A 20,633-nucleotide genomic window follows, 5' to 3' on the forward strand; every position below is an offset into this window, starting at 1 on the left:
TTTGGTGGAGGTGTTAGTGTTTTCTATATATAGTATGTCATCTGAAAATAGTGACAATTTTGTTTCCTTTCCAGTTTGGATGCGATGCCTTTTATTTCTTTTTCTTGTCTGATTGCTGTGGCTAGGACTTGCAATACTATGTTGAATGAAAAGGGCAAGAGGTGGGCATCCTTGTCTTGTTCCTGATTTTAGAAGAAAGGCTTTCAGGGCTTCTCTGGTGGTGCAGTGGTGAAGAATCCGCCTGCCAAGGCAGGGGACATGGGTTCAAGCCCTGGCCCAGGAAGATCCCACATACCACAGAGCAGCTAAGCCCATGCGCCACAACTACTGAGCCTGAGCTCTAGAGCCCTCAATCTACAACTACTAAGCCCGTGTGCCACAACTACTGAAGACTGCGCGCCTAGAGCCCGTGCTCCGCAACGAAGAGTAGCCCCCGCTCACCACAACTAGAGAAAGCCCGTGCACAGCAACGAAGACCCAACACAGCCAAAAATAAATAAATAAATTTACAGAAGAAAGGCTTTCAGCATTGAGTACGATGTTAGCTGTGGGTTTGTCATGAATGGCCTTTGTTATGTTGAGCTGTGTTCCCTCTATACCAACTTTGATGAGAGTCTTTGTCATGCATGTATGTTGAATTTTGTCAAATGCTTTTTCTACATCTATTGAGATGATCATGTGATTTTTATCCTTCCTTCTGTTAATGTGTTATATCACGTTGATTGATTTGTGGATACTGAACCATCCTTGCATCCCTGGAATAAATTCCACTTGATCATGGTGTATGATTCTATTACAAATTCAACTTCACTACTAGTGATCAGTCTGTTCAGATAGGCTGTGTCTTCCTGATTCAGTCTTGGAAGGTTGTATGTTTCTAGAAATTTGTCCATTTCTTGTAGGTTGTCCAGTTTGTTGGTATATGATTGTAGTATTCTCTTATGATTATTTGTATCTCTGATATCAGTTGTTATTTCTCTTCTTTCATTTATTTGGGTCCTCTTTTTTCCTTGATGAGCCTGGCTAAACGTTTATCAATTCTGTTTATCTTTGCAAAAAACCAGCTCTTGGTTTCACTGATCTTTTGTATTGTTTTCTTGGTCTCTGTTTTATTTATTTCCTCTCTGATCTGTATTTCCTTCATTCTGCTGATTGTGGGGTTTGCTTGTTCTTCTTTTTCTCACTCCTTTAGATGGTAGATTAGGTTGTTTATTTGAGATTTTTCTTATTTCTTGAAGAAGACCTGTATCACTATAAACCTACCTCTTAGCTGCATCCCATAGATTTTGGAAAGTTGTGTTTCCATTGTCATTTATCTCGAGGTATTTTCTGATATCCTCTTTGATTTCTTCATTGACCTGTTGGGTTTTTAGTAGCATGTTGCTTGGTCTCCACGTGTCTTCCTTTCTTGTCTTTCTTTTTCCCAATAATCAGTAGTAGAATTGTGATGCTCTAAGCTCCCAAGCAGTAGCACACCCCATGAGAAGGCCAAGTCACATGTCCACCATCCATTTAGCCTTGTCTGTGCCGCCCTACCCCCCACTCCCAGCCAGGTTTCCCTTTAGAGTCATCTCCAGCCTCAGCCAGTCTGGTCCTACTCGCCTCACAGCCCCTTCAGCGTGGATGCCAGAGAGTACTCTTTCTACTAAAATGAAAGCAATTTACAAATGTCCTGTCATCACTGACACAAAGTGCTTGCTTCCTTTTTAAGGTATCAAATGTCATTATTCATAACATATTACTGCGTTCAAGTGTTGTAAGGAGAGGAGGGCAAAGCAGTCTTTGTCCCAAGAAAATACCATTTATTTGGGAATGACAAGTCAGATCACTGTGCCTGTCATATCATCCCTCTTCCCTTATTGGGATAATTGGAACTTGACGTTTTCCCATACTCTTGCTTATGTGAATTCTTATTCCCAGTTCAAGGCCCCGAATCCCTTCTGCCCTGGAGAAGATGATAGTGGTGACAGTAGCATAGTGCTGGGAAGCACACGCTGCCAGTGGCTGTGGCCTCCAACCAGATTGCTTGGGTTTTCAGCCCAGCTCTGTGACCTGTGGCTGTGTATGTAGCCTTGGGCAGTCATCCACCCTCTCAGTGCCTCAGTTTTCTCATCTGTAAAATGGAGATAATGTAGTTCATACCTTGTAGGGCTGTTGTGAGGGTATAAAGCACTTAGAGCCACGCCTGGCACACAGGACCTATATGCATATGACCAGTATTGTTGATGTAATTATTTCATTTTTGCCTCTTGTACCCCTCCCACACCCCCACCCCCAGTGGATCAGGCAAAAGATTTCTTTTCTCTGAGCTGGTGCTGTTCTTCTTTTCTCCTGGGTACCCCTGGTAGCTGGGACTAGGACCCAGCTCTCTTACGGAAGCAGAGGACATCCCTGGAGCCTCTGTGCCATGGACATGGTTTCTCTTGATTTCTTCCTGCAGGGTGTGGACACTGTAAGAAAATGAAACCAGAGTTTGAGAATGCAGCAGAAGTCCTCCACGGAGAAGCAGATGTAAGCTTCCTTTCCTTAACTCCTCCACCGCTCTCTCCTAAAGAGTCAGTGATAGGAATCATTACAGTGACTTTCCCCTGCAAGCTCTGTAGCAGCTCTCCTGGCCCCTGGAGGCCTGCGGAACTTCTGTGTCCCCGAGTAGATGTGTCTTAGACAGGTGGGGCCCCTACCAGGGATGGAGGGGTGCAGAGAGATTAGGGTCACATTCTCATACCCTTCCAGGTGACCTCTGCCAGGTCATGGCTCTGGAGTGAAGCCCCAAGTTTCTCCCTCTTTTCTGTGGGAGCCTGCCGATTGGGAACAGCTACAGTCTACACAGCCTGGTTGGTGGGGGGGATTAAAAGGCTTCGTCTCAGCCCACAAATGAGAATGATGGACATGCCCATGTCCAGTTGTTCCCGGGATGTATGAAGTTCCCGCCCTGTGAGGTTTCGGCAGGCCCTCGGTGGGTTGGCGGCTGGTGTCCGGGCTCCTCTTCTGCCAGCACCGCATCTGAGGCTGTCATGCATGGTTGGCCTCTCCCCCGTCCCAGAGCTCTGGTGTCCTTGCAGCTGTTGATGCGACCGTCAACAAGGCCCTGGCAGAAAGATTCCACGTCTCCGAGTTTCCTACACTCAAGTATTTTAAGAATGGAGAGAAGTATGCAGTGCCTGCGCTCAGAACAAAGAAGAGCTTTATTGAGTGGATGCAAAAGTAAGTCTGCTGGTCTTGATAGCACATCTTGGTCCCTGGCTGTCGGCCACTGGAGAGGGCCTTGAGGAGATGAAGTAAACCTTAGGGGCCGCTGACCTTGGCTCAGGGCCTGAACGCCAAGACAGCTATGACTTCCCAGTCCTGACGCCTCCTCTGGTGTGCTGAGCACGTGTACTCATCCAGCAGGGCACGGGTAGCCTTTCTGGGTGCGGTTTCATCAGCTCCAGTAAACCGTGTATTTCTATTTTTAGGACTCCTTCCCCAGTGTCCTGGCCCCAGGTTTCATCGTCTACATTTTATTCCATTCCCTTTGAGTGAATGAAGGAAACACACAGCTCTTCACATCCAGAGCTGGACTCACAGGGACCCGGGTCTGGGCCTTCAGTAGCGTCCACAGTGCAGCCTGTGGTGGTTTGGGGTTGAAAATAAAGGTTTGAAGAGCTCCCTCAGCCTGGGTATTAGTTTGCTAGGGCTGCCACAACAGGGAACACAGAACCGGTGGCTTAACAGCAGAAGTTAATTTTTTTCACAATTCTGGAGACCAGAAGTCCAAGATAAGATGTCAGGAGGGTTGCTTTCTCTGAGGCCTCTCCATGTCCATCTTCTCCCTGTGTTTTCACACGGTCTTCCCTCAGTGTCTGTGTCCTAATCTCCTCTTCTTAAAAGGACACCAGTGTGAAGTTGGGTTAGGGTCTACCCTAATGACCTAATTTTAACTTAATTACCTCTCTAAAGACCCTATCTCCAAATACAGTCACCTTCTAGGGTAGTTGGCATTAGGACTTCAACATATGAATTTGGGGCGGGGGACACAGTTCAGCCCACGACAGCCTGCAAGTCCAGAGAACACGAGGAGCCTTGCAATTGCTCATCCAAGGACCGTGGAACCTGCAGTTCTTAGCATTTCCCCCTCCTGTGAGGGAACTAACTGGGCCACCACACAGGTGCTTTCTCCTGTCCACACCCCTCCCCCGAGACACACACACACACACACACAAACACGCGCGCGCACGCACATCCACACATAACTTGAATATTTGAGAATACTGCCTTATTTCAGCACTGGGGGGAACATGAAGTAAAAGAAGACAGACTCCAGCCTTTGCAGAGGCCCCTGGTACGTGGCATAATGATGTCCACGTGAGAACCAAGACTTTAGAGTCACAAAGTGACGTGAGAACTGTGCAGAACAGCAGCATCCCGAAGGAGTTACTTTGTTAGGACATCGGTCCTCGAACCTGGGTGGACGTAAGCGTTACAGGTGTTGAGGTGCTGCTTAAAGTGCAGATGCTAGGGCTGCTGTCCCTGCAGCTTTGATTCAGGAGGTGTGAATGAAACCCTCAGCCATGGGGTTTTGAGAAACGTCCGCTTATGGAATGGGATGAGCCACTAGGTTCAGGAGAGGCCCTGGCAAGAGGTGAGTGGGCTGGCCAGGTCCAGGTCTCAGCTTCCTGCTGATCACTGCGGGTAGATTCTAAGAGTAGCCAGCCCTTGCCTTAGGGACCAGAACGGAGCAGTGGTTCATCTCCAAGAGGGGCGAGGTGCTCTCTCCTCCGGGCCTTTGGTGCAGGAGGCAGGTTGCTCTTCACACCCGCCTCTCTGGCCTCGCTCTGGTGCCAGTGCTGGTTTACTGGGAAGGACTGAGCAGGGTGGGGCCTCAGGTGAGGTCCCTGGTGCTTGCACTGCAGTTAGAGATCTGGGGAACCAGAGCATTTATCGTTGCTAATCCCCGCTCCAGAAGCCTGGACACAAATAGCGAGCATGGAGGGTCTCTGTCCTTCCTGTCCATAGTCACCACTGCTGAACACCTGAAAAGCACTAGGGTAAGAACATGGACTTTTTTTTCTTTTTTTTTTTTTTTTGCGGTATGCGGGCCTCTCACTGTTGTGGCCTCTCCCGTTGCGGAGCACAGGCTCCAGACGCGCAGGCTCAGCGGCCATGGCTCACGGGCCCAGCTGCTCCGCGGCATGTGGGTTCTTCCCGGACCGGGGCACGAACCCGCATCCCCTGCATCGGCAGGCGGACTCTCAATCACTGCGCCACCAGGGAAGCCCAAGAGCATGGACTTTGGAGTCTAAGAGCCCTGCACTCAGATCGTGACCCCAGGCCATTTACGTGACCCTGCTAAGCCCCAGTTTCCCATCTGTGAAGTGGAGACTATACTTTTCCCATAGACTTGTCCAGAGAATTAAATTGGATTATTGTGCTTTAGCACAGTGCATGGTGTGTGGAAATACTCAAAGAGAGGAAGCTGTGGGGACGTGGGTTCGTGCCCCGGTCCGGGAAGATCCCACGTGCCGCGGAGTGGCTGGGCCCGTGGGCCATGGCCGCTGAGCCAGCTCTCATGCGGCACTGTAACTGACAGCACCGCCCCCTAAGTGCTAGAACCTTCCCAGCCTTTGCAGCGTGCTTTGATAGCTGTTGCCCCACTTCATACTCAGATCCTACTGAGGCCAGAGTTTTTATTCCTATTTCCTTGGTGAAGAAACTTAGGTTCAGAGAGGTGAAGGGCCTTGCCTAGGGACAAATAGTGGTTCTTTGGGGAGCTTGGAAGGAATCCTCCAGGCAGAGCATAAACAGCAGATGCTCTGAGATGAAGGGCTGAGGCCACCAGCAGGAGGGCAAGCAGACAGTGTCGGGGGAGGCTGATGGTACTTCCAGGCTTGTGCACACGTGGCCGCGCTTGGGTGACTGAGATGTGCCCACCAGCAGGCCAGCCCGGGGAGGCAGGATGCAGAGACAGGGCAGAGCAGAAGGTTGGTGTCAGCCGAAGAGTCCAGGGTGTTTGACAGGGCACCTGGAGGGCAAAGAAGTGGGGGAGACAGGAAGGGTGGGAGGGGCCCGTCTTGGTCACGAGAGCAGGGGTGCCGTTAACCAAAACGAAGAAGTTGGGGAAGAAAGCTGTTTTGGGAAGTGTGGACGAGAGGGAAGAGTTCTAAGTCTTGCTGGGATTGGGGTGACAGTGGGACCTCCAGGTGGAAATACCTGAAAAACACCTGGAAATAGGGGGCTTGGGTGAGAGGCTAGGGCTCGAGTCATCCTCAGCCTAGGGGATTATGGAAGCCACGCAGAGGGATGAGATCTTACGAGAATTGCAGGGGCACGGAGATAGAACCAGAAGAAGAGAGAAGGCTGTCGGGAAGGTAGGGAAGGGGTCTCTGGTAGGAGGGCTTCTGAAAGGTGAGAGAGGCCGTGGGGTGCCCGGTGCTGCGCTCATGCTGCCCTCGCTGGGTACAAGGCCTGAGGCCTGGTGGTCAGAAGCCAGGTGGTGCTGACGTGAAGGAGGGAGTGCAGGGGGTGCGTGTGGCAGCACGGGGTCCGGACCACTCCCCAGAGACACTTCTCAGAAGGGAGAGAGAAGTGTGGTTGTAGGGAGGGGGACAAGGGCAGCAAAGGCTTTAAAAGACCCTGGAGATCTATACTTTTGTGAGGCAGAGTGGAGGGAACCAGTGAACAGAAGGAGACTGAAAAATGATAAACTCTTATCGAATGCCTGTCATTTATGAGAGCACATAGGCTCTTAGCAACTGTCAGTTGCTTGACCGACTAGGTGCTTCATATACACTGTCTCTGCTCTTCATACGGAGCCCAGGAAGTAGGTCTCAACTCTACTCATTTAACAGAAAAGAAAATGGAAGCTCAGAGGGGTTCGGTAACTTACCTAAGGTCACACAGGTGATCAGTAATCTGGATTTGAACCCAGACCCACCTCACTCCATGGCGCATGCTCTGTCCACCAGAACAGAGGCTCAGGAGCAGAAGATAATGGAGAGTGCTTCAGGGTCCCAGAAGAGGCAGGAGGGAGGGGAAGGGAGCCCAGGTGCAGGGGCTTCTCCCCATGGCAAGGAGACGACTGGAGAGGTCCTAAAAGCGACTCAGGTCTTCCACACCTTCACAAAATGGCTTCTTAATAGGCTCCTTAGAGGGGATCTTTGCAGATGGTTCACACTTCTTCATGTTTAAACTGAGGTTTTAAATTCAGTTTTAGAAAGGATGCAAAGTGATTTTTTTTCTCACGTGCTCTCCAAGTGTTTGGGGGCGGCGGAAGTGCTTGCCTGTGCACGAGCTTCTCCTAATGACTGTCTCCCCTCCACCCCCGGTTCTTGCAGTCCTGAGTCCCCTCCACCCCCAGAGCCCGCCTGGGAAGAGCAGCAGACCAGTGTGGTGCATCTGGCTGGGGACAACTTCCGGGACACCCTGAAGAAGAAGAAGCACGCCTTGGTCATGTTCTACGCCCCTTGTAAGTAGCTGGGGCGCTTGCTGAGGGGCGAGGGAGAGGGGTGGGCCTGACTGAACTGAGAAGATCCCCCCAGGGACCAGGGCAGCCGCAGGCCGACTCTGGGCTGTCTGCTGTGAGCAGGTTTCATTCCAAGCTGAGGTCCTTCAGAATCCAGGTCCAGCTCTGTCAGGTTCTGTCCTCACATCAGTCCTGAAGCCCTCTGCTTCCGTCTGTGCCAGGGGCCTGCCTTGTAATTATTCAGTCCCCTCAACTGCCTGGAAACTCCCACCCGGCCGCCTCCTCCCTCCTGTCTGCTCCCTCCATCCCTGCAGGCACTGACTTCACCTTTGAACCCTGCAACTTAGCAGCTGGGAATTCAGCCAGCCCGGTTAGGCCTCTGCTTCCCTCATCTTGCTGAGCACTCCCAGCCCAGCCTCCTTTCCCTGACCTTCCCAAGTGGCTCTGAAGCCAAGGATTTGAAACTGGGGAAAAGTACCGTCATAGTCACTCAGAGGTCCTCACCGTGATCCCCACTTTAATCCAAGCCTAAGTGGAAGGAATGACACGTCTGCTAATGTTGGTGTTTGTGGTCTCAAATTTTGTGTATTCCCATTTTCAAGTTGTTCATTGATACCTAAAGGAAAGGCTCTTGGATTTCTCACTCTTCTGTTGCCCTCTCTCTCCCCCAGGTTACAGCTCTGTGTAATGGAATGGGGATAATAAAGCTGGGCTCCACAGAGAAGCAGGCAGCTCAGTCGAGTCCTAACCTCCTGCCCCTACCTCTCCAGTGTCAATAATGTGTAAAGTCTCTCCTCAGTTCTCACTGTCTGGGCAGGTCGCCTCCTGGCCCAGCCTCAGACCCCGCCCTCAGGCAGCTGACACTTCCCTCTGTTTTTGCCTTTTCTTCCGCAAGTGGGCCTTGTGCCCTGTCGGTTCCTTACAGAGCTTCTTGCTGTCCTCCTCTGTCCTTAGAGTAAGCCTGGAAGACTGAGTGGATTTTAAGAAGTTGTCTTCCTTCTGGGCAGAGTTGGGGGTGCAGGACTGAGACTCAGGGGATGCCTGACTTGCCCAAGCCACGGCAGCAAGTCAGTGACAGAGCCCTTCCTGCAGCCTGGGCTGCTGCTCTCCTTTAGTCACAGTCCCGATTCAGAGGGCGATTACTTTCCCGGCAGCCGGCGGGAACCTGGCCAGAGAAGTAGGAGTCCTTGACCAGCCACTGGGTGGATTTGAGAAAGTCCAGACTAAATACTTTCCCTAGAAATGCTCCCCGGGCTTCCCTGGTGGCGCAGTCGTTGGGAGTCTGCCTGCCGATGCAGGGGGCGTGGGTTCGTGCCCCGGTCCGGGAGGATCCCACATGCCACGGAGCGGCTGGGCCCGTGAGCCATGGCCACTGAGCTTGTGCGTCCGGAGCCTGTGCTCCGCAACAGGAGAGGCCACAGCAGTGAGAGGCCCGCGTACCGCAAAAAAAAAAGAAATGCTCCCCGCTTCCCCCCAGACCTCAGGGGACGCCTACCCTGCTGGGGTGCTAACGACCTGCCTCAAGTAACCGCTGTGTGCTGGATGTTTTCGGGGACCCAGGATACGGGGAAGGAGGCCTGGTCCCTGCCGGCTTTAAGGGCCTCACAGACTGCCCTGAGAAAAATAACTAAACACGGTCCACACGGGGCCCCGTCACTGAGCGACTCACCTGTTGGCAGAGGACTTGGTGCCTGGAGTCTCCCATCTCCCCTGCTGCACTTTCCTGTCCTGAGCTCTGCTCCAGGCTCCTGAGACGTGTGTGTTCATCAGTGGGCAGAGGCAGGGAAAGAGGGAACTAGCTAAAGACAAAAAAATCTTTAAAATGTTTTCAATGATAAAAATAATATATCCTTATCTATAATTTATGTAGTATATAACATATACTTTTATATAAAGAATCTAAATACTACAGATAAAGGTAGGTATAAAGTAAAAAAGCAAACACCAACCCCCATTTCTCCTCTCCCCCCACTTCCTACCTGCCCAGTTTCTACACAGCTCTTCCTCCTGCTGTTTCATTGTTCTCTTCTGTTCCAAGCCCCCCACATTGCTCTGAATCATGGTCTGGTCGTGGTGACTGCCCTTTTTAGGCCAGCTTGGCTGAGTCTCTAGAATTGGAATTTTCTGTCCTGTCCTTGGTCTTTGTTCCTCTTTCCCCACTCTGGGAGGCTGCTTTCATTTCCAGTTACACAGAGGTGGTACCTTTTTAAAGAGCCCAAATTAAAAAATCATGCCTGTTCTGGCCTAACTGACACATCTGGGAAACATCTTCATGCCCTTTCTAAAACAGCCTCCCCTCTAGTTATTCATCTGCCATGCTCTTTCTTTTGGATAATGAGAAAATGAGATGTACCAGAAGGCCATTAATCTGAGACCTAGATGCTTTAAATTGATGGCAGCAGGAATTTGCACTAGGCTGACAGTGACCTTTATACTTTCAGTAAGCAGAGAGGTTAGAAAGGAGAAATGAGTAGTGACACCAGATTTGGGGGAAGGGAGTAACTTATTTCCGGCCAGCCTGATGTCTTAATGGGTGTCCATGTGCCACTCACAGGGGACCTCTAGGTGCCACAGGGCACACTTTGACGTGCTCTCAACCAGCACGTTGTGCTCTTTACACGTTTTGAAAGCTATATACCATCATTCCTTTGTAGTATGATGTTTTCATGAATTTGAGCCGTTCTTCCCTCTGTTGGGTCAAATTAGTACAGTGTTCTTATAATTGCCATTAGCACCTGCCATGAGTTCGGCTCTGCGAGGTACTTTATCTCAGTTCTGGTGTAACACGTAACCAGCCTAGCTGTCTTCTCTACTCCTGTGATGGATGCTGGGAAAATCCCCTGAAGCTGCCTCCCCATCACCATCCACGCTGCTCTGGGGCCAGCTGGCCACTCTGCCAGTCGGGCCACATGGGTGGTCCCGCCCATCTCAGGAAAAGGCTCAGGTGCTAAATTCACATGTAGCTCAGCCTTAATTTGGATTCACAAAGCCCTCTGAAACGCCAGTCATTATTATCTTATTTTGAAAAGGGAAAGAGCAGATGAGCCAGGCTGTCTCGGTTCCCTCCCTGCCTGGGTTTCCCCAAGGCCATGGGAGGGCTGTTTGTCAGGAAGCTGGCTGGAGCCAGGTCTGCCCATGGGGCATCTGGCCTCTCCCACCCGTGTTTTGATCCGAATTACTCACCACAGTCAGGGAATTCCTTCCCTCAAAGCAGTGCTGTTCTCTTGGCAGTTGGGTTCAGTGTCTGGAGGGTGGTTGGGAGGGCTGGGCTTGGGGTTTAATTGGCGAGCACTGAGGGAAGGGCCAGGGAAGCGGGTCTGGGACAGAGTGGCCTGCAGCTTCCTGGGCTTTCTGCTCAGTGGACGCTGCCCCGGGCTTGCTGAAACAGGAAGAGAAAGTGGTCCCACACAGGTCCCAGCCCCGGGCCTGAGACCTGTCACTGGAGCTGGAGGGGTTCAGGGCACCACATACACCTCTGTCCCATCCAGGGCCTCCAAAACAACGGATCCTCATCCCTGGGTTGGGAACCCAGGCCCTGAGAAGCGTCAGGGACTCCTGGCAGCTTATCCTCCTCTCAACCTGACCTTGAGTCTCCCTTTCCTGGATCTGGGGTTCGGGTGGCTTGTGGAGCAGGGAGGAAGGCCAGCATGAGGACCAGGGGCCTGGTTTGGCTGCTCAGTCTGGGGTGAGGGCTGCTGGGAATGTGGGAAACAGCGGCAAAGCATGAGTTGCCGGGGTCAGGCAGAGGGCCTGCTCCCAGCCCCCTACTTCCCCAGCCCCACTTTCTCAGTCATGAAGTGGAGAGATTTGCTACTGTCACTGGGGCGAGAGAAGGGACCTTGTGACAGGCTCAGAGAATCCCGAGCATGCGTCCTCCTTTCTAAGCCCAAAGCCCCCGCTGCACCCTGGATCAGGCTCTTATGGACCCTGAGCGCAGCCCTGTGTGGAAGGAGCTTTCAGGGAAAGACCACAGTGTCTGTCTCCCTGACCCCCAGCCTCGTGGGGGTGTGTGTGATGGGAGAGTGTGGGGTGGGAGGTCCTGGGCAGGAATGGACCTGACGCTGGCACAGGCCTCCTGCAGAGCCCTCTTGCCAACAGCAGATGCACAGTGGAGGGTCTGAGTGGTGGGGTTGATACGTGAACCCTGACAGTGGGGTACGCGGGGGGTGGGAATCAGATGAACCCCAAAGTCTGTTGGGTGGAGAGAAACTCCTGGAAAGGCTTCTCTGGAGGTTCCAGGCAGGGCCCCTGGCTCTGCAGCCTCCCTCACGTCTGTAACTCTCTCCTCCCCTCTCACGCAGGGTGCCCGCATTGTAAGAAGGTCATTCCACACTTTACTGCCACTGCTGATGCCTTCAAAGATGACCGAAAGGTAAGAATCCCCTTCCTCTTCACCTCTCGTCCCACCTCCAGCTTCCCCCTGCCACCAGTGCCCACACCTTCCTCCCTTCTGTTCAGGTGCCCTCCCTCCCCAGACAGGTTCTGCTGAGACCCGGGGATTCCTGGCAACCAGGACATCCTTTTCACAAGGCAGGATAGAGCAGGCTGCATTTATGCTGCAAAATCAACTAAAAAGGATACACTGAACTGTTACAGCCCTTCCTTGGAGGAGGGGGTGGTAAAGGGGTCATTTTGTTTATTCTTTAGTGTTCAAATCTTTTTACGGTAGGATTTGTAGTCATGCATTACTTGTATAATTAAAAGTACAAATAAAAAAAAATCCAACAAAAGTCAACTGCAGGCGGCCAAGGTGGAGGAGAGCACGGCCGTGTGTGCGAGCCTCATCCCACCTAAGTGAAAGGCTCCTGCAGCTGCTGACTGATGAAGCATAAAATTAACAAGCTAGAGCTGCAGATTGGATTAGAGAGCGGGGAGGGGGCCCCGGGCACATTCCCCCAGGCCGCTCCAGCAGCCAGGGCAGACTCCAAGGCTGAGAGGGTGTATGGCAGAGAGAAGACCCCGGAACTCAGACTGGTGCATCGGGGCTGCTGTTAAACTACGTGAGCTGAAGACTCTCCAGGCCTCGAGTTCCCTTCCTCTAAAGTCAGGGTGCTGGTCTAGATGGTTTCAAAGGCTCTTCCCAGCCTGGGGCTCCATCATAGGAACCTGTCCCCTGAAAGACCCCCAAAATGCGCTCACGCACACCCAAGGCCAAAGTCCGGTGCATCTCTGCCTGCTGCCTTATTTTCCCAGGAGGAATTGTCAGGTGCGGCCAGGGCAGGTGGGATACAGATGATGAGATCACCTTGCATCAGCCCTACGGTGGTGGAGATGGGATGGTGAGAGCTGTACAGGGACAGCGAGTCAGAGGAAGCCTGGGCAGGCCACGGGCACGTATGTGAAGACTTAGACTCCGAGCCCCTTCCCTGAACCTGGGGAGTCCCGTTGTCACCCAGAAGTCCTGCCTGTGCCCTTGAGGCACCCTTCACCATCAGGAGGGAATACAAGGACCAGAAACATTTTTCTCCTCTCCCTGCCACTTGGCCTGCATCGAGAGGGGCACGGCAAGAAGGGACTTCCTGTCTTCCATCTCCCTCACCACTCCAGCCGATTCTGCCAGCCGGGGCCTGAGCACAGCGGCTGCCTCCAGTCTGAGAGCTCCAGCACAGCCCAACCTGCTCGTCCCTGCGGGGCTGGGTGTTGGTTGGTGTGGGGAGGCCTTTACTCCCCGGGGCCGGGACTAGACTGGCAGTCTGTCCATATCAACTCCCATCATTCTTCACCCAGAACACTCGGTGCTCTGGACACACAGGAGAGTGACAGGTGTGGGGGCTTCCTGCCCCACGAGATGCTCAGGTCTCCGCGCTCCAGGGTCTGTGAAGGGAACACATCAGTCCCAACGAGGCCAGGCTGGCCGTGCCCACGGTAGGCAGCTGAGGGCCATTCCTCCTCTTCCCTGTCCCCTCTGCTGATGCAGAGGGGTCCCATTTCCATGGTGACCCCCTCCTTCTCTGAGATACTGATATGCCTTTGCTTAATTGTCTTAACTTGGGCCAGTAATGTCGCTGACCTTTTCCTGGAGTCATTCCCCCTGTTACTCCCTCTGTCCCTCCTTCCAACTTCCTTTATTCCAAGCCAGGCATCACTCTCACTCATTTTCAGGAACACACTTAACTTCTCTGTCCCAGGCAGCCGGCAGGCCTGGGGTTCCTAGAGGCGGCTCTCAGTAATAGCAGGGAAGCCTTCTGTCTCTGATCTGGGGTACTGGTGCCATGATGGCTGGGTGCCATCCTAGAACTATCAGCTCAGAGCCTCTGGGGGCTGGTTCCAGGAATGTGTCATTTTTAAGAGCTGGCTCTTCTGCTGGCCACAGGCTGGTGTTTGGGGACCACTGGCCTGTCCAGCCCTCTCCTTCTCCTCAAGCAGATCAAGGCCCAGAGAGGAGCTGCGTCTCTTGCCCAGGGACGCGCAGTGGGTCACTGACAGCCGGAACTGGGTCTCCTGACTCCTTCCTGACACCCCGTGCTGCCACCTCTGAGCCAGAACTGCATTTTTTTTTTCCACCCAAAAGTTGGTCCCTGTTCCTTCCCCAATCAATATGCAGTTGGTTGTTCACTTCCATTTTCATAGCCAAAGTCAATATTAGCTCCTGCAGAGATTTATTTTACTGAATCAATAAAGCTGTGTGAGGCAGCCCATATTTTAACTGGGGAGCCTCCCCCTCCCAGGAGGTTACTGGGGACTTTAGCAGTTGACATGCTGCAGGGGAGAAAGGGCTGCACACTGTTAGTGTTGGAACAGAAGCATTCTGGACGTGGCCATGGAGGACAAGGGTCTCAGGTGGGAAGGCTGGTGGGTGCAAGCGGGGGCCAGGGGATCACCGGGCTGGCAAAGTGGGGCCTCTCTCTCCCTTTACCTCAAGGTGTCCCAGCCTGGGGGTAGGGGCTGAGGGAACAGCAATGCAGCACAGCTCCCGGCCAGGTGCAAGGTCGTCCCAGGAATGGGCTCTGGGGCAGCAGGAGCCCCTCTGTGATTGGCTGACGAGGCTCTGGCCGTGTTGCGTGTGCTGTGTATGGTCCCCCGAGTTCCATCAGAAGGGAAAGCTCCCTGAAGACAGGGACCTCGTTTGTCCTTGAATCCCCCACAGTCTTGACGCCTGAAACCTCTGTAAACGTTGGCTAGATGAAGGAACCAGATGATGTGTTTGGTGTTTCCTGTGAGCGCCTCTTCTGCTAGTACTTTTAAAGCCTTACGTTGTGTTGTCCTCACGGTCGTTTAGTCAGCTAGGTATTATTACTCATTTTACAGATGAGGAGGTTGACTCTCAGAGATGTTAAATGATTAGCCCAAAGTTACCCAGCTGGAAAGGGGCAGCATCAGAACTGAAAGAATAGGCATCGTCAGAGGTCTCCCAGATGTGGACTCAGGGCCTGGGACTCTTATGCAGGGGATTTTGGGGGAGGTGATCTTAGGAAGCAGTTGAGGGGATGGAAGAAGGGAAGCCAGAGCAGGTGTGTTAATGAGCAAATTACTGCATGGGTAACTAGGCTCAGTCCCTGGAGACCTCAGCAGGGACAGAGCCATCCCCCTCAGAGGCGAGAAAGCCAGGGGACATGTCTGCAAGCCCCGTCCATTGTGGGCCTTACTTCTAGCTCCCTTCAGCCAAGAGTTGCAGGTGCCAGTGGCAAGTCAAGTGCTGGGCGAAGGGGACATTGCAGGGCACGACAGCCACCTACCATGGAACGAATCTAGAAGTCAGTGTACGTTTGGTGCCGTAGGTGAGTCATTGCAGATCTTGAGTGGGTATAAGGGGGGCAGGCGCTTAGACAGGTGAAATTGGGATAGATGTGAAGAGGTTTATTTGCTGCCTTCTTTCCAAAGAGTCCCAGTCACTTCCTGGAGAGGGGCCTGTGCTTGTCTCCCCTCTTCCTACAGAGACTGAGAGCAAAGGAGCCTTTGCAGCCAGAAGTAGCATTTCGTGTATGTGGCTGGCAGCTGTTCAAGGCGATTCAGAATGAGGACCCATTTTTATTTTAGTCGATTTGTAAAACTGTACACGACATTTCCCACTGCTTCCCACATTTCCCCATTTTAATGTATACAAATTAAATTCATAATTTAAACTGGATGCAGGGAGAGCAGCGGCCCGGAGCAGCGCTCATCAAACGCTTTCACAGCCTAGCAGGGGAGTGACAGCCCCTAGCCGAGGGCTGGACACAGAGGCTGCCCCACGTGCATGGTCCCCCCCTGGGCCGGCCGCTCAGCACCTGCCCCGAGAAACGGAACCCTGAGGACGGCCAGAGGAGGCTCTGCCTCACGTTTCTGAATAATTCAGGAAGGTCTTTGGAGGGCAAGCTGGGGTTCTCAGAAGCCTGCAGGGGCGCAGGCAAACGGCAAGTTGACCCTGCCTGAAGGAGACAGCCGCCCTTCTTTTCCAGCCACACGTTGCCTATGGGAAGGCAGGGCAAGGGCCCTCAGATTTGGCTTTTAAAGAGAAGCTGGAGAGCCAAGCTTTACATAAAATCTTCTGGCTGTTTTTCTAGGTTGGCAGCTAATTCAGATTTATGTTTTTAAAATATTCTGCGTGGGCCAAATAGAACAGGACTGAGAGCCAGATAGGGACTGCGTGCAGAGTTTGCAGACTCTGCTCTAAGAAGTCTCATCATGTAGAACGTAACGTAGCCGAAGAGGTAGAAGGGGGGCGTGAGGGCGGGTGAGGGAGGATGAGCGACTGGTAACCAGAGTGCAGGCCACAGCTCACTCTTCACTGCCTGTCAGTGCTGCTGCCTGCGGAACGGTAGCCCCGCTCACCTGGGCACAGGTAAGAGGCCGGTAAGCGTTGACTGCTGGCGGCCTGCAGGGCTCTCCTACCTGGAAAGGGGGCCTCCACCCAAATGGAAATAACCAGCAGCCAGAGAACTCTGTGAGACACGGCTGTTCAGTAGTTTTAAACCTCCGGCGTGGTAGTAGTTCTGCCAGGGCTCCTGCGTGGGTTCCAGCCCTCGGAGGCACGGCGCCCATTCCTCTCCCAGGCCGGTCCCAGCATGGGCTGGTCCTAGCTGGGTGCTCTCTCCTCGGGCCTTCACGCAGCTGGCTGCCTCCTCATCACTGAGGTCTCAGGTCAAATGTTATCTCCTTGGAAAGGCCTCCTTGGCCTTCGTGGCAAAAGCAACCCCTCTGGCCGTGGTCCTATCCAAGCACCCTCTTTTGATTTCTTCGGAGCGTCCCTTGGACTTTGCAGTGATCTCACTTGTGATGTGTCTGTTAACTGCCTGCCTGCAGTAAGAATGTCAGTCGCTTGATGATGGACTTTGTCAAGGTCACCACTGTCCTCTTAGCATCTAGAACAGGCTTGGCCCATAGCAGGACTTCCATCAATGCCTCCTCTCCTCAGAAGCTGCTGGCCCCTCTTCTGTAATGCTTGTGGATTGCCGTTGCCTTTAATTGACCCTCTCCCCTCCTTCCCTGCTCTGTGACCCTCAACAGGAGAAAAGTTTCCCATGTCTGCTTTTTACCCTCTTATTGGGAAAGAACAATAAATAAGGAAAAACTACCCTGCATGTGGAATTTGTTCAGTGGGCAAGAATAGGCCAACGGCCAGTTAACCTCCTTCTGACCAAAAACTGTTTGCTTTACTCATGCTGAACTCTGTCCCGGTTTCTGGAATGTGCTCCCCTGGCTGGAACGGGCTTCTCCTCCGCCATCAGGCCTTGGCCCACGTGGCAAACTTTGCAGAGCGCCTCTGTGCCACTCCGTGGGCCGTCTTGGCACCCTGGACCACCTCCACACACCTCCTGTCATGCCTTGGATTCACCTCTTTATCCAACTCCCTGACCAGATGCTGAGCTCCTACTGGGGACAGAGCTTGTGTCCGGGGCCAGGAGGAGTCATTCTAACAGCAGCTAACGTGTACTGACCATTCACCGTGTGCCAGGTCGTGTGCCCTTTCACCTCACCTGACTTCTCTCACTCAGTCTTCATAATGTCCTGACAGTCTAGGTACTGTTATCTCCATTTTACAGACGAGACGTTGAGGCCCCAAGAGGCTGGTAATTCTCCTCAAGTCTTCATATGCAGCCCAGCCAAGAGTTGCACGTGGGAAACTTGACTCCAAAGCTCTTATCCTTAACCTTGGTCCTACCCTGCCTCCCCCAGAAGGTGTTCAGGAAATATGAGTTGATGAGCGAATGAGTCCCACAGCGCCTCACAGAAAGCATCACAAAACTCGTGGTGTTTACAGATGCTTTCAAGTCATAATTTCCTTTACAGTCATTACACTCTTGATTTTAAAGGGTAGTCTGAGGGCATTCCAAGCTAAGTCCCCTAACCTCACCTGTCTGCCTGGGGGGTTGAAAACAGGCAGTCTCAGTCTCGGTGGAGCTATGGAATGGGGATGCTTTGCTTCAGCGTATCCCTGCTTTTGGGGAGGAGATCCAAAAGCAGATGATGTGGGTCTCAAGTACAGCCTGGTCCAGGCCTCAGCTCTCAGACTGGAGACCCCCGTGCTGACCCTCCCTTTCTTCGGCCCCACAGATTGCCTGTGCCGCAGTTGACTGCATCAAAGAGAAGAACCAGGACCTGTGTCAGCAGGAGGCCATCAAGGCCTACCCCACTTTCCACTACTACCACTACGGGAAGTTTGCAGAAAAGTACGACACCAATCCGACGGTGAGTTGCAGGGAGGCACCTGCCCCAAGCTCTGTCTGCTGACGGGCAGGGAAACAGCCACTGAGGAGGCTTCCCGGACAGCACAGAGGTCAGCTGCAATGCTCAGAGCTGAGAAGGCAAGACTCTGGCCGGGCTGAAAGAAAATCTCAAGGGGTTTTCACACAAGTCTTGGCCCCAGAACCGGGGGGTGCAGGGGTGTGGTGCGGATTCCAGGGTGCAGGGCAGTTTCCTCACCCACTTTTCAGGGCTTCTCTGTAGCCAAGCAGACCCTCCCCACATGGCCAGCCATCGCCACCCCCCATCGGCTCCCCCTGCCCCCACCTCCGCCCGCTCCCCCACGGCCCTGCTCCCCCACCCCCCGGCCTCCTCTCTGTGTCCCGAGGAGTGAGCACGCGGTGGCGGTCAGGGAAGGGGAGTAAGGAGGCGGGGGGCACACATCCGCATCAGGTTAAAGTTCCTTTTTTTTCTCTTTCCCTCCGCTACAGGAGTTGGGATTTACTAGTTTTATTCGAACACTCCGGGAGGGAGACCACGAGAGACTAGGAAAGAAGAAGGAGGAGTTGTAATTTCTGCCTCAGAGAAAGCTTTTCCATTACACTGTGAAGGATACCTGTTTTGTTGTTGTTTCTGAATTTCCACGTGTTCTGAAGATGAAGTTTTTTATAGCCGCTTACGGCCGTTTTGTACAATTTTGAAATAAAATTAAACCAGTTGTTTGGTGGTGTGGGTTATTTCCAGGGAGCCTGTTCTAACAGATAGATACTCGTGTTCTCCCTCCTTCCACGTCCTCTCCTGGGAGGTGGAGAGCCCCACGCCAGCCCAGAAGGGACTGGGGGGCAGGGGGCTGAGGAGGGAGGCATGGGATACGGGCCCCTGTCAGCCACTGGAGAGCAGGACAGCGGAATCAGACCACAAAATATCCTGTTGGAAAATGACTGATTTTGAGGGGAAACACGTTAAGATGATCAGGGAAAATGGGCTTGTGACGCTGACGGGAACCAAGCATTAGCTTTTTCTGGGTCATTGCGGTTTCAGTTTGGGCGTTTTCCTGGAATGCATTTACATATTTCTCTTTCTCTGGCTATTTCTGTCTTCTCTTGCTCTCTCCATTCCCTCCCAGCTCTCCCTTTAAAGAAAAGTAAGTCTCCACTTAGGGATGAGTGCAGCTGTCCAGCCCAGGCTGGAAGGGGCATCTCAGGTGGACTGGGGGAGGGGCCTTTGTGCAGCTGCTTGCTCGGCACACTGGCTGGAAGGGACGGTGTGTGGGACGTGGTGGCCTCTCCTCCGTGTGCAGATGCCGGTCTGTAAACCAGCTCCCCTCGCCCTGCCGCAGGAACCTCCACATCTTCGCACTGCGTTCTCATGGATGGGCGCCACCCAGGCCCCACTCTGTCTCTGTCACGTCTCTCTCCTGACTCTTTCCCACTAGGTCTGCTTTCTGCATCCCTGCATGACTAACACCGGGCCTGTGCCCAGTGATGCTGCCGGAGCCGTGGTCCTCCTCCATGGGGAGAGGAAGGGAGTAGAACAGCTTCACTCCCCTGTCTTGACTTCGTGGTAAGCGGCAGTCCTAGCCTTGGGCTCCTCGGGGAAGTTCAGAGGTGGCATTGCCGGAGCTGCAACACTGGGCAGCGCACTTTGGTGGCCTTACAGGGGAGTTGGCCTGTGGGCACAGCCCTGTTTCCTGGGCCGGCCCATCCCTTGCAGCCCCTGCCTTCTTTCTGATGTGTCCCCCGGGGCGGGGGTGAGAGCCGCAGAGCTCCCCATGGCGCCCTTGACGAAGTGCCACTGCGCACAGCTCCGTTAAGTGAGGTCAAAGGTCTTGAAAGCCCATGTCCCAGCTTCCCTAAGGTCAGCCTTCTCTTTTCCCTAAGCACCCACTTTTTTAAGTGGCCCCCTGGTCTCCCCCCAGGTGCATGGGTATGAAAGGAGCACACGTTTAGATGTCACGTTTACTGAGCTCAGCTGGTGCAGTCCTGACGCTGATTATCATGTACCCGCTCCTGCAAGGGGCTCATGAGGGAGTGTGTGAGCACATGGGCACACTTAATGGACACTTGGAGTATTTGTGGAGGAACATATTTATTTGTGCCTCCAAAAACGTTGCTGTTTTTTAACTGCATCTTTAATACCTGACAAAATCCACTTCCTGGCAGAGGACCATGGGCGCTCACATTCAAGGCACAGGGCTTTCTTTCCATCTGTTCCATAGCCTGGGTTGGCTTCTGTGTGAGGACTTGAAAGCATCAGGAAATGACATCCTTTTCACTGTTTATATGCAGGATTTGTTAATTATGGGGCCTTTGTCAGAAGGTCTAGTGTTTACCATGGCTTTGGGCATGACCTGAGCAAGTTCTTCCCAGCTCTGGGCAGCTGCCTTTGCAGACAGAGCTCCCCTCCTCCACTCCCCCCGACCCCCACCCCTCAACCCTGTGCCCCAATTCTGGAGCTCTGCAGATTGGTTAGATCATGGCCCTTGGTTAGTTCCATTCCCAGTGGCCTCGCTTGGTTCATTTGGGGTTCACTGATCTTCAGTGCAGACCCCGCCCTAGCCCTCACTCAAGGACCTGCCATTATCCCCTCG

General features: G+C 53.0%; 1 protein-coding gene across 1 annotated transcript in view; it reads left to right on the top strand.

The window, feature by feature from the left end:
* PDIA5 (protein disulfide isomerase family A member 5) overlaps positions 1-18,762 on the top strand; it is a 92,232-nt gene extending 73,470 nt beyond the window's left edge. The window contains exons 12-17 of the mRNA XM_030858388.2: positions 2,441-2,511; positions 3,044-3,204; positions 7,314-7,444; positions 11,743-11,813; positions 17,915-18,049; positions 18,535-18,762. Coding sequence (XP_030714248.2) covers positions 2,441-2,511; positions 3,044-3,204; positions 7,314-7,444; positions 11,743-11,813; positions 17,915-18,049; positions 18,535-18,615 — 650 coding nt within the window. The 3' untranslated portion in view covers positions 18,616-18,762. The remainder of the gene's footprint in view (positions 1-2,440; positions 2,512-3,043; positions 3,205-7,313; positions 7,445-11,742; positions 11,814-17,914; positions 18,050-18,534) is intronic.
* The last annotated feature ends 1,871 nt before the right edge of the window (positions 18,763-20,633 follow it).

Source organism: Globicephala melas, chromosome 4 (genome assembly GCF_963455315.2).
Source record: "Globicephala melas chromosome 4, mGloMel1.2, whole genome shotgun sequence".
Lineage (NCBI taxonomy): Eukaryota > Metazoa > Chordata > Mammalia > Artiodactyla > Delphinidae > Globicephala > Globicephala melas.